Here is a 13,833-nt window from a genome sequence, read left to right as displayed (position 1 = left end):
ACTGAAGCACTAATAATAATAAAAATAATAGTAATACAGCAAGCAGTTCTGAGGTGGTTATTACATCATTCTGACTTTACAGAGAAGAAAAAGAACCTTATAGAGATTAAGTATCTTCCCCAAAATTGAAACAGTGGTATGTGACAGATGTACAAAGATTAAAAGGCTTGCCTTCTGCTCCTTGGACAAAACTTTATTCCATGGTGGGAGGTTTTTCATTATGTAACATCTCCCATCTTAGTATAAAGCTTGAACATGTCCATGTTACTGCCAATGTTACTTTCAAAATTGCTATAGTTTTACATAATGATTAGCATTTTAAGATTGAAATGATATTGGTAGAAAAAAAGGAGAGCTAAAATATTTCTTGCTTTTCATTACTCTTAGAAAGGGCAAAATTCAAGATACACATACATGCATTTATTGTATATATATGTGTGTGTGTGTTTGTGTGCGTGCACGTGAGTAGAGATGTATAGATATTATATTGTTCTCAAGTATCTAGCAGGTTCCAAACCAACTGGGCAATACTCAGACCCCAAATAATATACTCTGATTTACTGTTTCTTTCCTTTGTAACCTTATTCTCCCCACAGTGTAGCAAACTGTGAATATTTGGAACATACCAATGTTATAGTGCATCTTGAGGAATAACATAGAGCACATAGCTATACCGAAGCAGAAAGAGAAGAAAAATCTCTTTAAAACATTTTTTTGGTCAAGGTTCAGCTGAGGAAATCTACTGACCCACTTTGAAATTAAAATGCTGCTTTAGCACAGACACACATAGGAGGGAATTTTCCACTGAGGCTGCACATAGTAGCATATCAAAGCTCTACCAGTGACACCCCAAATCACCAACCCCAAGGCAAGAATATGCATGCTGAGTTTAGGCAGCTCACTAATTACCCTGAATTTATTTTAACCTTAAATCTTTAAAAAAATATATGATTATAGGAAATCCAACTTTGCAATTAGACTAGAATATCATAATCATTTCTAGGAGTCATCTGGGTTTCCTTTTTTTTTTTTTTTTTTTTTTGCTGTATTCCTGAGTAAACATTACATATGCAATTATGACAACAGTAATCTTCATTTTCAAAGTGTTATCAACTTAATGTCACAAAGAAATAAGAGATAAGTCATTACTTTCAATATTGTGAACTGAGACATTTTGACCAATTCATGACAGATATTGTGCATGTAATATTAATGTTATTATAGAATAAAGAAACTTGATGACATATCTGTTATTACTCACCAGTTGTTTCCACAATGCCTTCTAGGATGACGACAATCTCGAACTGTTCAGTTTGCATGCTTCGCTGCGATAGGTCATAAAAGGGGCTTTTGGCATCAATCACGTGGCAAATTGTGAGGGGGGAAACAAGAAAAAGTTGATCTGCCCCTGTACTAAAACCTACATCCAGTTCAAGTTGGTCAAGGGGAAGGAACTCACCCTCAGGTGTCTGCCGAGACTAGACAAGCACACAGAAAAAGAGAAGAAATCACCACTTGTACTGAAATTTTCAAGGCAGCCCAACAGTAATTTACATCATTGCCAACATTCTGCACTATCAATCATCTGCAACAAAATCCAAACAAATCATTATGCAGCTATGTTCTAGCAAACGGGCCGAAATCCCACATAGCTCATGGGGAACATACATGCATTATTTATAATATACGACTTACTATAATTATCATTCCCTAACTCATGAGCTTTGGAGAAATGCCTGGTCCAACAATGGCTGTTAGCACAAACTGTGGAACTGAGTGTACATGTGCTACTGCCTGACATAAATCACTTCAGGATAACTCACTGCATGCCAGATTTGTTTTCCTCACAAAGCAAATAAGCAGGCAATTCTTAGGGAGTTTGTTAAAGCTGAAAAAGTTGATCATTAATTTCAGAAAAGATTTACTGCATGGTTACAAAGCAAACCAATAATTTTTCTAGGGTAACAGATAGATATAAACTTTAATATAAAAGTGAAGATGATATCCTATTATGTTATGTACCCAACAGTTCACATAATACAAAGAAAAGGCTGTTAGCTGATGGCTTTCAAACTCCCAATAATAAACTGCATTAAAGTTGTTTAGCTCTCTATTTATCTCATGAATTTAAAAAACATAGTGTAAAAACTGTGCTACATCAAAGTTTTTTAATCAAAATACAATTAAGAATCTATACTGGGTAAATTTTCAGTTTCCTAAAACTTTCATAAGGTAGTGGCATTCGGTATCAGCATAAATCATGATAAAACTTAAATTGCTTACACGCTAAAACTCTGAACAATTACCTAAAAATGACTATTAACAATTAGCAAACCACGAAAGTTAAATTCTTTCTTTTCTATTCATTCTTATTTTATTTTCCATATCTGTTCCTTATAAAGATCATATAAGCAAATATTTGTTTGATTTAAAAGATGGTGCTGGTAAAATAAGGGTTAAATAGTTGCATACAGAAAATCTGCAGGGTTGGGAGCTTGCTGCTGCTCAAATCTGCAGGGGTGGGGCTTGGTAGAATCCAATATATTTAACAGAATCTGCACAGTTCATTTAATAAACAAAACCCGAATCTGTAACACTGGTCTGTCCAATGAAGTGACGGTTTAAAGACAAACTCCTTACTTTTTGGTAAGGTTAGGGTTCCAAAAAATACCTTGGCTTTTTAAGTGGAGTAAATGAGTCTGAAAACACTAGGAAATACAGTTTAGTAAGCTGCCCTCTTATGGCAAAACTGAACCAAGTTAGTGGTAGACTGTTAATGGCAGCAACTGCAGGGTCTTAACAGCAGAATCAATTTAGGCAGGCTACTTTGTAATTAGTGATACTCAGGAATTTTATTTGTGTAGAAAAAAATCCACTGAAAATGTTGGGACTATTCTTCTTGTGAGTAGTTGGCTAAAAAAGAATAAGAAGAAAAAGAGGAAGGAGAAGGAGGAGGAAGAGAAAACAATAATTAGTGACAAGAAAAAAAAAATCCATGGAAAAACCTGATGGTCCAAAAATAAAAACAGTAGCTCTAAAAACCAATGTTGGAGAAAACTAGACATTTCAAAGCCAGTAGAAATTAACCTATATTTATAACTTATTCACAAATTAGTAAAATATGGATGAGACCAGCATCCTTCCAACTAGAAAACTGTATAACAAGTATTGATTAATACTACAAAATAAAAGCCAAAAACAAAACAAAAACAAATAAAAACAAAAACCCTGCGTCATTGTTCTCTCACCTAGTAAGAAACAGGTGCTATATAAACACAAGGTGGTATTCTGATGTTTATAATTAGTGAACAGTATTTGGGTCATTTCACTAATTATTCTAAGGTCTGCTTTTTCTGTACTAAATGAAAATGATAAAAATAATTCCTTAAAAACTCAATTTCCCATTTATTTTAAAATAAGTCTCCCCCCAAAAGATGTACTTTTCTAATTTTTATATATATACACACACATCAAAACTCAAATCAATCTTCCCTTTTTATATATTTGCTATTTATGCCTGTGCCTCATTCTAAAAGGCTGTAATCTATTAACTTTCATATTTCCTGATCATTCATCAAACCATGAAGAGAAGTGACCTAGAAACAAGCTATCAGGAGAATGCCAACCTAGAATAAGAAACGTTTCATTCTTAGCAAAGCAGTTAACTCATATATAGGTAACTTAGACTTGAATATATATGACTCTGTTCCATTCAGACTCCATCCTCTGATTTTAAAAATTTGTTTTATATATTCAAAATTATATCTATGTTCCTCTTCCCAAAAATACTTTATATCCTATCCAAGTCTTAGCAGAAACAAAGTTGACAACTGTACCTATTATGTGACACTATGGGGAAAGTAAAACTTTCATTACTTTAAAAGGTGTTTTCCATGCTTACGTATTTTTCAGATGAGTAAAATTCTTGGCATATTCCTTGAAAATTATTTTCCAGTGGATGCCATATAATTTAACCTTTCTTTAAATGATTCTGAGACACTACAGATATCCACAATTTTATCTTTTGGGTCTTCTTCCTTCATGTTAGGCCAGCAATCTAAGGTTGACTTTATTTGGCGAAATAATCATTTAGAATCTTAAAATGACTGAATGAATAAGAGAGTGAGAAAGAAGCACAAAAACAAAAGAGTTCATGGAAAACTGGTAATTCTTAAAAATTTAGCACACAATTTAAAAACACTAGGACCTGAGAATGACTTCCATATGACTTTTATTGTCAATTGTATGGAATTTGGGGAAGCAAATAAGCACTTTTCTGGTTGACAGCATTATAGCAATTCCTGGGAGATAAGAAAACAATTTTAAAAACCTAAGGCTTAAAATTTAAATTTACTGTATAAAAAATTATAAGTAGAACATCATGGATTTTTGAAATGGTTTTGTACAATTTAGAATGTGTTAATAATTTCTAAGTTTTTCTTCATTATAAAAATATTGCTATTTAAAAGTAGTATTTCAATTATATACATTTTAATTATATGTAAATGTGGATGTGTGTAAAAGTTAAGGCTTATGCTTCATCTTACAGTTACATGTACTGATTTCAAAGAAGCAGCTAATACCAGATGACTTTGAACTCCCTTAAAGTCTAAAAGAGGCCTACCAGATAATCAATTACAAATCCTGATTAAAGGTGGAAAAAGATTCAAAAGTCACAGATGCCTGGAAGGGATTATCAATGTCATGGACTTTACAGATAAATAGCTTTCATATTACAGATGAAAGACTATTGAGTACATGTCCAAAGACACACACACACATACACACACACACACACACACACACACACACACACACACACACACACCCTCTGGGATGCACATTTAGAACTGCCCTGGCATATGCTCCTTCTTTGAGATTTGTGACCAGTTGTCCACATTCATTCAACAGAAACACACTCTACCAATACAATCAATCTCTTTGCAGCCTTTCTCCCATTTCTCTAGCCCATAACGGTGTTCTAATTATAACCATTGTGCTCTTTCCTAGCTCGGAGGGAGGCTAAGGGAATGTTGAAAAGAACATTTAATCACTACCATCTGATTCATGAGATGTTCCTCTATCATACTCTAAGGTTTGTCCTGTGCCCCACCACCTCCCACTAGTGTCCACTGGAAAAGGGTGCTGAGGGCCAGTGGTCAGGAAAGGAAAAGACAGGAAAGGAAACTAAGATGGAGAGGGCAAGCCCTCCTTGACTCCCACCTCCCGCCATTTTACATTTATCTGTAATTTCATTTCTCCTCTTTAAATGTGCAGTGTGTGTGTGTGTGTGTGTGTGTGTGTGTGTGTGTGTGTGTGTGTTGAATATATGCTGAAGTCACCAAGAAAAGCACAAATGAAATGAGGTTGGAGTGCTATCTGCAAGCTAAAATTAGGAAATAAGCCAAAAGCAGTACTAGAATAAGGAACAAGAAATGCCCTGTGACTCAAAGCAGTTCTGGCAATGGTTTTGGGACTCAGACCAAAATTCAAGTCAGGTAGAGGAGAGTATGGACCTAGAATTTTATCTGGGCTGTCTTTAATTAAATTGTGCGTTTCTTCTGGACTCCATAAGTTTGAAATTCTGTCAATATTCAGGTCGAAAAAATATGACTAACATCAAGTCTAAAATAAAAAATGTAATGCTAAGATAATCATCCCATAAAAATATGTTTATTTTTATGTAAAGAAAGCACTTTACAGAATGGAATGTAATTTATCTTGTAATAAATTATGTGAGGCTTTTATACTTTTCAAATGAAAGAACAGCTTTATAATTCCTTGAGGGTCTTTTATGGAATTTATAATAACTGTGGACAGGATTTGTAACCCTACATGCACATTTTCCTCCTACTCACCAAACACCCTCAAATCCATCAAATGCTTTTTCCTACTTCTCTTTATCATTTGTTCTTACCTACTGCTGTTTATTTGTAGGTCTTTATGTTCCTTATTTCTGTTCACACTGTATTCCCCTGAGCACAAGCCACCCTGTATTTTTCAGGAACCATATTAAAAAAAAAGTTACTATTATTTTTTAAAAGAATGAAAATTCTACTTTTAAAAAAACTTCTGTACCTATTGGAGAACTGTACTTGTGTCAAAGAAAGCAAAGCTAGACTAAGTAGGAACTGTGCTTTCTCTTTAAAAACATAATGAATCCACCTGAAAAAATCACCGAACATTATAGCATCTAGCCCCAAGAGTTCTGGGGAACTCAGTCTTAGGTTCCTTGAACATTTTTACTGACAGCTTGTATGATACTGAGAACAGGTGTTTATTAAGTATCCATTTGTGGATTTAATTTTTTGTTAAAGGAGGTAACTAATTATCTCAAGATCAAAACTAAATTGGCCAAGACCAATTGGTAAAAAGAGTCAGTCGTACAAAATAAAGTCACATAGAATCAAACACCTAACTGCATTTCAGTGCATGGTATGAAATGAAGACAAACAAATAAATATATGAAAAAAAATCAGGAATCATGTGGTCCAGAAATCACTGTGGTTAAAAACTTAAAAGGTTAGGACATATGAAGAGGATGAAGAGCTTATTGGTTTCAAAAACAATAACTTTTTTTTTATTGCCTCTGCACTTGCTCACATTCATATGGGGAAACCAGATAGCATCCAAAATGAGTATCCATATAAACAGAAAATAAAAGACGTGAATACGAAAAGAATATATATAATACATCAAAAGGTGACTGCACACCATTACCTTTCAATAAGTGAAAGTTAAGGGTTGCAAAGCTGCACTCCTAGGAAGGAAAGATAACTATTTGCAATGAATAGCAATATGAAGAAGTATAATTATACTTCCATGAGAAAAATTTATCCTTATTTCTATCTTTTAAAATATGGATCCAACAATAATTGATTTTAAATTTATTTTATGTAAGTAAATATAGTTTGCCTGGGTGCCTATATAAATACATGATGGCTTCTGGAAAATAAGCTTCTAAATTCGTGAACAATGTATCAAGAAAGATTATTTAAATCTTCCCTAACAAGATGTATATCTAGGGCAGTCAACCATTCCTGTTAGATTTATAGAAAGGAGTAAGATTTCCAAATCCTTTAAACCCACCACTAAATGACAAGGTCCAGAGTTTGAGCCATTAGCTTCATGTCTCAGGCATTTCTATTAACACTTTCAGCTAGATGATACGTTAACTTAACATGACCATGCTATTCATTAGTTCCTAGCATCTAGAATTTAAAAAAAAGAAGGTAACTAAAATAAATTGAGAATCCAAGTAAAACATCGATATGGGGATGAGAAGAGGAAAAGAGAAAGAATATTCATTTTAAAAGAGTTTTCTGTAGTTTTATTTATAATCGAATTACAAATTTCAAAGAATAACTTCCAATTATATCCTTTAATTTTTTATTTCTGAGCAGAAAAAAGACCGACCACTCCAGGCATAAGGCTGGAAGATCTATATTTGAATATCAAATTTAATTTCAGTATTTGCAAGCTTGAAAGACAGGAATAGAGTTGAAATAAAATTTGCCTTCACATAGGGGCGTGTGGTTGGCTCAGGAGGTAGAGCACGTGACTCTTGATCTCAGGGTCCTGAGTTCAAGCCCTATGTTGGCTGTAGAGATTCCTTAAAAAAATTTTTTGCTTTCATATAAGTCAATAACATAATTAAAAATAAGGCAGAGAAGTTATAAAAAAAACTTTTAGCAAAACTTAGACAATTCAAAATAAATATGCATGAAAATTCATAGTAGCAAGGATAAGAAAGCCATATCCATGTTCTTACAGTCCTCCCAAGAATAGAAAGCACTTTATAATTATTAAATAGAACTCTTACATTAATACTGATAAGCTTTTATTCAAAAAATAAGAAAATAACAATAGAAAAATATAAATGAAATTAAATTAGATAATAGGAAGAACATAGCCTATATTTATTATCATTGAATATGTTTTTGTTGCCATAAAATTCCAAATATTTCTCTATATTAAAAATACATCAATCTTAGATTTAAAATGTCAAACAGGGGTTAAAAGAGGGAGCTAACTATGTGTAATAATATTTAACAAGAAGACTGCCTAAGACTGATATCAAAACATTCCACTTATTACTTTAAGATTATGGTATAGCTCCTCTTTCAAAATATAGGTGGCTGTTTTAGGTCACTTCAATCTCAGTCCCTAAGAGAACATGAGAGTAACTTATTAAAGGCAAATCTCCCCTCTAATTTTGCTGAATGTTACTAGTTCCCTAATAAAACAGGACTCCTTTTTAATGAAGTCTAAGGAAATGACAAGAGCTATGAGAATTCATTTTAATTACTATGGCTACAGGAAAAATCAACTCAAACAAACAACTGGCTGGTGAAGGGCTGCCACTGACCAACCCTCTCACTTCACAGACAGCAGGGCATCATTTCACCATAGTTCTGCTTAAATATAAATCAATACCACATGTCAATTATTTTTACTCCTAGCACTGACATCTTCTAACAAAAGTAAAGAATTTTATAAGAATATTATATATGTATCATTTTAATTAGATGTTGTCTTATCACCTTGTGTTAATATAGCACCCTGCTCCAAATTTGTCAACACCATAAATCTTTTATTGTTTTTAATCAGGACACTCCTTACAGTATATGTGGTACATGGCCTTTGTACAAAAAAATCATTATCAGTGTCCTGAACCACGGTTAGCCTGGATACTTCAGATTCATGGTACATTCGTAAAGAACAGAACAAAACAAAACACACACACACACACACACACACACACACACACACCCCAAACAAAAAACTGGTATGTAGATTAATTCTAATTATTCTGGCTCTGTTAAAACACAATTTAATAAAGTCTAGAAGCATCTGGAATACGTTGCCTCAAAAGATACTTGTTTTAATAAATGACTTCATATATTTGAAAAACTAGAGAACAGCAATAAATGACCTTTAAAGCCTAATTTTAAATTTCCAATATCCAATCACTATCGTAAACTAGTCTTCAGTAAGAATCTCAAAGTGACACATAAACATGAGTTCCTTGACAGAGCTGTTTGCACTGTATTAACGAGGTGTTCCTCTCCTCCACGTAGGCCTGACCTAAAAAGAGAGATTATATATCTTGATCTATTCATAGAAAGGCACATACAACTAGCACCAAAGCAATAAACATGTCTATGATACAACTGCTTTGCCTAATCCAAACAACTCACTTAGTTCAAATAGTGGTCAATAACACAATGTGCTAAGTTACATAAAAACCGGTATGCAGCTCATTGAAATTAATTATGAAGAACATGACCTCAAATTGCTTATCCATAGTTATCTAAATGAACATGCACACCAAAACTAAGTTGAAAATTTGCCACTAAGCTCTACAGAAGTTAGTGTGTCTTCCTGTTTATAGTGTATGATGTGTAGTGACAGGACAACTGAATTATGTTAAGTCTAACACTTTACTGAGCAACATGATGAAGAGTAATTAGGGTAAGATCTTATAAATAAATAATGAAAATGACAGAAGAGCCAAACTTTTTTAAAGCACTTTTAACTACAACATAAGTCGAGGCTGTGTAAGACAATATACTTGCAGAGTGGAATTGAAATTTCAAAGGCAAAATCTCAACTTAAATATTCATCAGATTTTCATTTTATTAATGCTAAATTCTGAATCTAGCTATGGTTCTCTGTGCAACCTAGATAACTTTTTAAGATTTTATTTGAGGTCATCTTTTTCAATTTATGAACATTTGAAAACTACCTAAGGCAAATGCCTCAAAAAGTTGAATTAAAAAAAAAAAGTTGAATTGTAAATGACACATAGAGAGAGAACTGAACTTTTTATTTCTCATCCCCAGGCTCTAACTGGGTAAATGCTTAGGGTGGGCTTCTCTTGTTTATAGTGGTGCCCTTTAAGGACTAGATGGACCTTGCTTTAATAACCACTCCATGTGCAAGCTGTCTTAGCATTTATACTGAGGATGGTAAGAAGCAATCTTCTTTAATGGATGCTGAAAAGCTTCAAGCGTAATCTGTAATTGACAAAGGCTTCGTAGTAACTGGCAATTAAGAATAAAAGTAACAAGAGGCTCTACAGAAAAAGTATTCAAGCTTTCACAGAATAATTCTCTAGGAAAATATTTAGTAAAAATAAAAATTTAAAAGAACCAGGTGTTGTTTCGTCCGCATTATTAACTGCTTTTCGGGTCACTGCGATTGTTAAAAAGATGACCATACAGTTAATATTATTGAGTATAAAGAAATAATCCACCTGCTAATACTGTTAGGAGGAAAAAAAGAAATAAAGAAAAAATAAAGCCCTAAGCGAAAGTTAAGGCAAGTTCAGCACCTATTTCTTCAAAATAGAAGCTGCTCAGTTTTAGTACTTCAAGATTAGTGGAGCAGTGTGTATTGACAACATATCAGAAACTCTTTAAAGAGCAAAGCAGCAAGGGTAGGGAGGACAAGGCACTCTACCTCAAGGCTCCAGGAGCCAACACCACTCCGTAAGTGTTACTAGTCAGAAAGTGATAAAAGCACATTCGAATAATTAATTTAAATAAGAGCACGAGAGTGAGTGGAAAAGGAACAGAACTGTCAGCTGTCCTCTAGTTGCACAATCCTCCACGCCACCCCACTCCACTCCACCCCCGCGCCCTCAGGGACGTTTACCTGTGAGTAAGGTTAGACTAAAAACCGGGGAAGAGTCCTCCGGTGAGCTATTTTCCGCCGTTGAGGGTGGGCGGCAGCCAGGAGGGGAAGGGGCGGGTAACACTTACTTTGAGCAGCTTACAGCGGATCTGCGCGGAGACCATGTGGCTGTTGCGCAGGTTGCCCACCCGGAACATGAGCGTGAGTTTTCCGTCCCTCATGGAGATGACCGCGTGCTCGCTAAACATCAGGGTCTCCGCGCGCTTCTTGGGCTGGGACATCTTGATGAACATGCAGCCGATGAGGAAGGCGTCCACGATGGAGCCGAGGATGGACTGGAAGAGGAAGAGGATGATGCCCTCGGGGCACTTGTCGGTGATGTAGCGGTAGCCATAGCCGATGGTAGCCTCGGTCTCGATGAAGAAGAGGAAGGCGGAGGGGAAGTTATAAACATTGGCCACGCAGGGCGTGTAGTTGCCGACGTGGGCTTTGTTCAGGTCGCCCCGAGTGTAAGCGATCACCCACCACATGGACGCCATGAAGAGCCAGGCCACGGTATAGGTGAGGATGAAGATGAAGAGGTTCCAGCGCCACTTGAGGTCCACCAGGGTGGTGAAGAGGTCCGAGAGGTAGCGGCTCGTCTCGCTGCCCAGGTTGCCGTGCTGTACATTGCACCGGCCGTTCTTGTCCACGAACCGCTGCCGCTTCTTCTTGGGCACAAGCTGCTGCTGCGGGCCCTGGCCCGGCCCCTGGGGCTGCAAGCCCGAGCCGCTGGACGAGGTGGTCACTACCTGGTAATCGTCCCCAAATTTCCTTCGGAGTGCAGACATAATACGGAGGGACGAGCCAGATTCAAAACGCGAAGCGGAGGCGCAGGGGCCGAGCGCTGCAAACCAGCACCAATAAGGAGGTGGGGGCGGGGGAGAGAGGGGGGACAAAAGCGAGCGCGCCCGGGGTGGGGGGCGCACCCGGCAGGTAGCTGCGGTCTCTGCCCCCCGCTGACTCCTCTCTTCCCCTGGGACGGAGGCTTTCTCTCCAAGCTGAGTCTTAAAACAAAAAAGTGTTCTCCCGCACTCAAGGTAGGAGGGATGCAAGGACCAAGAACCCAAGCGCAATTTTGCCTCCAAGCTTTTCGAGGCTTCTCTTTTCCTCCCCCACCATCGGCATCCCGGGCCACCTCTCGCCTCGCCACAGCCCTCCTGACTACGCTGCAGCACTCCCAAACTGACTTTTAAAATTAACGAGTTGACGGGTGAGTCCCACCCCACCTGCCAACTCGCCAGGCTGCCGAAACTGCGCTACCTGCTCGGACCCGACCCTCCCCCCCCCTCCCCGCAGCTCCCCGATCGCCCGCCCCCCGGAATAGATCCCGGCCCCCCCCCCGCCACTCCCGCCTCCTATCTTTTGGCCAAAATCCCGCCCAGAGGCATGTCTGCAGGGCACTGGTGCAACACCCCCCCACCCACGCTCTCCGGGCTCAGAGTCCCAGGCTCCGGACTCCAGAGACGCGCTCGCCCGGCGTCCGCCGGCCGCAGAGTTTCCGCGGGCGCCCCCGGGGCCCTCCCGCCGACTCTCAAGGGCCCCCAGGTCGCCCCCGCGCCCAGCGGAGACGCGGCGGTGAGCGAAACCCGAGCACTCACCCACCGGGAGAGAGCAGGAGGCGGCGCAGCCGGCGGCAGCGGCAGCCTGGCCTCGCACTCCGCGCTCAAGGCTGTTTTCCTCACCCCCACTTTTCCTGGTGTACCACGGTGGGCACCAGTGCAGGTCCCCCAAGCTCCACACCTCCCTGAGGGCACCACGCTGCCCCCAACAGGAGGATCCTGGAGCGCCCGCACGGACTGACTTGGGCGCGGGACTTGAGGGTTCCTTGGCGCCGTGCTCTCTTAGCAGGCGACAGCGGTGCTGCTGTAAGGGGTTCGAGCCTCGAGCTGCCGGTCAGACTTTCAGGCTAAATACCAGCGCCGCTTCAGCCCTTCTTCTGCTTCACGGTGCCTACCTTTGCCTCTTCCCTCCTCGGTCCCCCACTCCCTGTCCGCGCCTCGGTGGCTCCGGGTAAGATGCTTGGAGCGAGCAGGGGCGGCGGGAGAGTGGTGTATGCGCTGGTGCGTGTGATCAGCTGCAGAGCCGCACTAGCCCCGCCTGTCCCTGCCTTCCCCCGCTGTTCCACCAGCCTGAATTGCACCTCCGCGCCTCAGTTGAGCCCGCAGTGTCTGACAGCTCAGGAAAAAGCGAACCCCTCCAATGAGGTGCAACTCTACATCCGCTCCCGAATGCCAGCCAACAACTCTCCTTCCTGGCCCTCCTGCCTCAAGTCCGAAAGAGCCCAGCAAGCAGCAAATGCTGCCCTCCGAGAGAAGTAACAATACGTCCCTGTAACTAGGGCTCTCATTTAAACCGATGGGTGGATGCACCATAAACAGAGAAACCAACTGGCTCCACAATGAGCATGTTCAGAACTCAAGAGTTGCAAGTAGCAGAGGGGGCCTTAGGATGGGAACTGAAGGGAGGGGAGACAGTAATGGGAAAATTCACAATCCTCTCTGAAAATGGCTCTGTTTGAAATGCTCAGAATGAACACAGTTAATGTGTGGCTGTAAAGGAGGGAAGAAAGCTGGACTTTAATGACCCCGGGCCTGGCAGTTAACTTAATGGAGGGGCAAAGTGCAGAAATAGTTAATATAGTGCCCATGTGTCAATATCAGCTTATTTACCACATTTCATGTTCGTTTTAAATTGCCATTCTATCTTACAGCCTATTCCCTTCAGTTCAGATTCGTGAAATTGATTTTGTTGGAAAATCATCAAATCGTGGTGTTATAAAAGCAAAGGGCTGCTGTGAGACTCCCATGCAAATGAAAATTAGTACATAATCATTCTACTAGTTCTCTGCCAATACCCCCTTCTACCTCTCTAGCCCTAAACCCTAATGCAGGTAAGCCTTGCACCTTGTCAGCCATAAGTAGAGAACTCTCACTGTCATTTGGTCTCTCACTGTCATTTGTCATCTATCCCAAGTTACAGAGTGTTCTCCTGCAGGCTCTCTGATAAGAGGTCAGTAACTCTTATTCTTTAGGATTACATAAGAAGGGAAAGTGACACTGTGGGAAGTGGAGACTGCTGTGGGTCTGCAATCATAAGACCTGATTTGAGTCCTGGCCTTGCCATTTACAAACTCTGTGACCTTGAGCAAGTAGC

The 13,833-nt window shown here is 39.3% G+C and overlaps 1 protein-coding gene across 5 annotated transcripts in view; it reads right to left on the bottom strand.

The window, feature by feature from the left end:
* KCNJ3 (potassium inwardly rectifying channel subfamily J member 3) overlaps window positions 1-12,963 on the bottom strand; it is a 154,433-nt gene extending 141,470 nt beyond the window's left edge. For 2 of the 5 annotated variants that reach the window (XR_003519375.2, XM_027591156.2), the window contains exons 1-2: window positions 10,767-11,950; window positions 1,262-1,478 (exon numbers count right to left, since the gene is read on the bottom strand). Coding sequence is in view for 4 of the 5 variants with exons in the window: in XM_027591156.2 (XP_027446957.1) it covers window positions 1,262-1,478; window positions 10,767-11,468 (919 nt within the window). In the remaining variant the exon portion in view is untranslated. Of the gene's footprint in view, window positions 1-1,261; window positions 1,479-10,766; window positions 11,951-12,634 lie in introns of those variants that run through there. The other 3 variants (XM_027591157.2, XM_027591158.2, XM_027591159.2) reach the window with 3 other exon arrangements.
* Window positions 12,964-13,833: the final 870 nt, after the last annotated feature.

This window comes from Zalophus californianus, chromosome 3 (assembly GCF_009762305.2).
Source record: "Zalophus californianus isolate mZalCal1 chromosome 3, mZalCal1.pri.v2, whole genome shotgun sequence".
Lineage (NCBI taxonomy): Eukaryota > Metazoa > Chordata > Mammalia > Carnivora > Otariidae > Zalophus > Zalophus californianus.
Note: the sequence above shows the minus strand (reverse complement) of the source record. Positions and strands in the feature narration are given on the sequence as shown.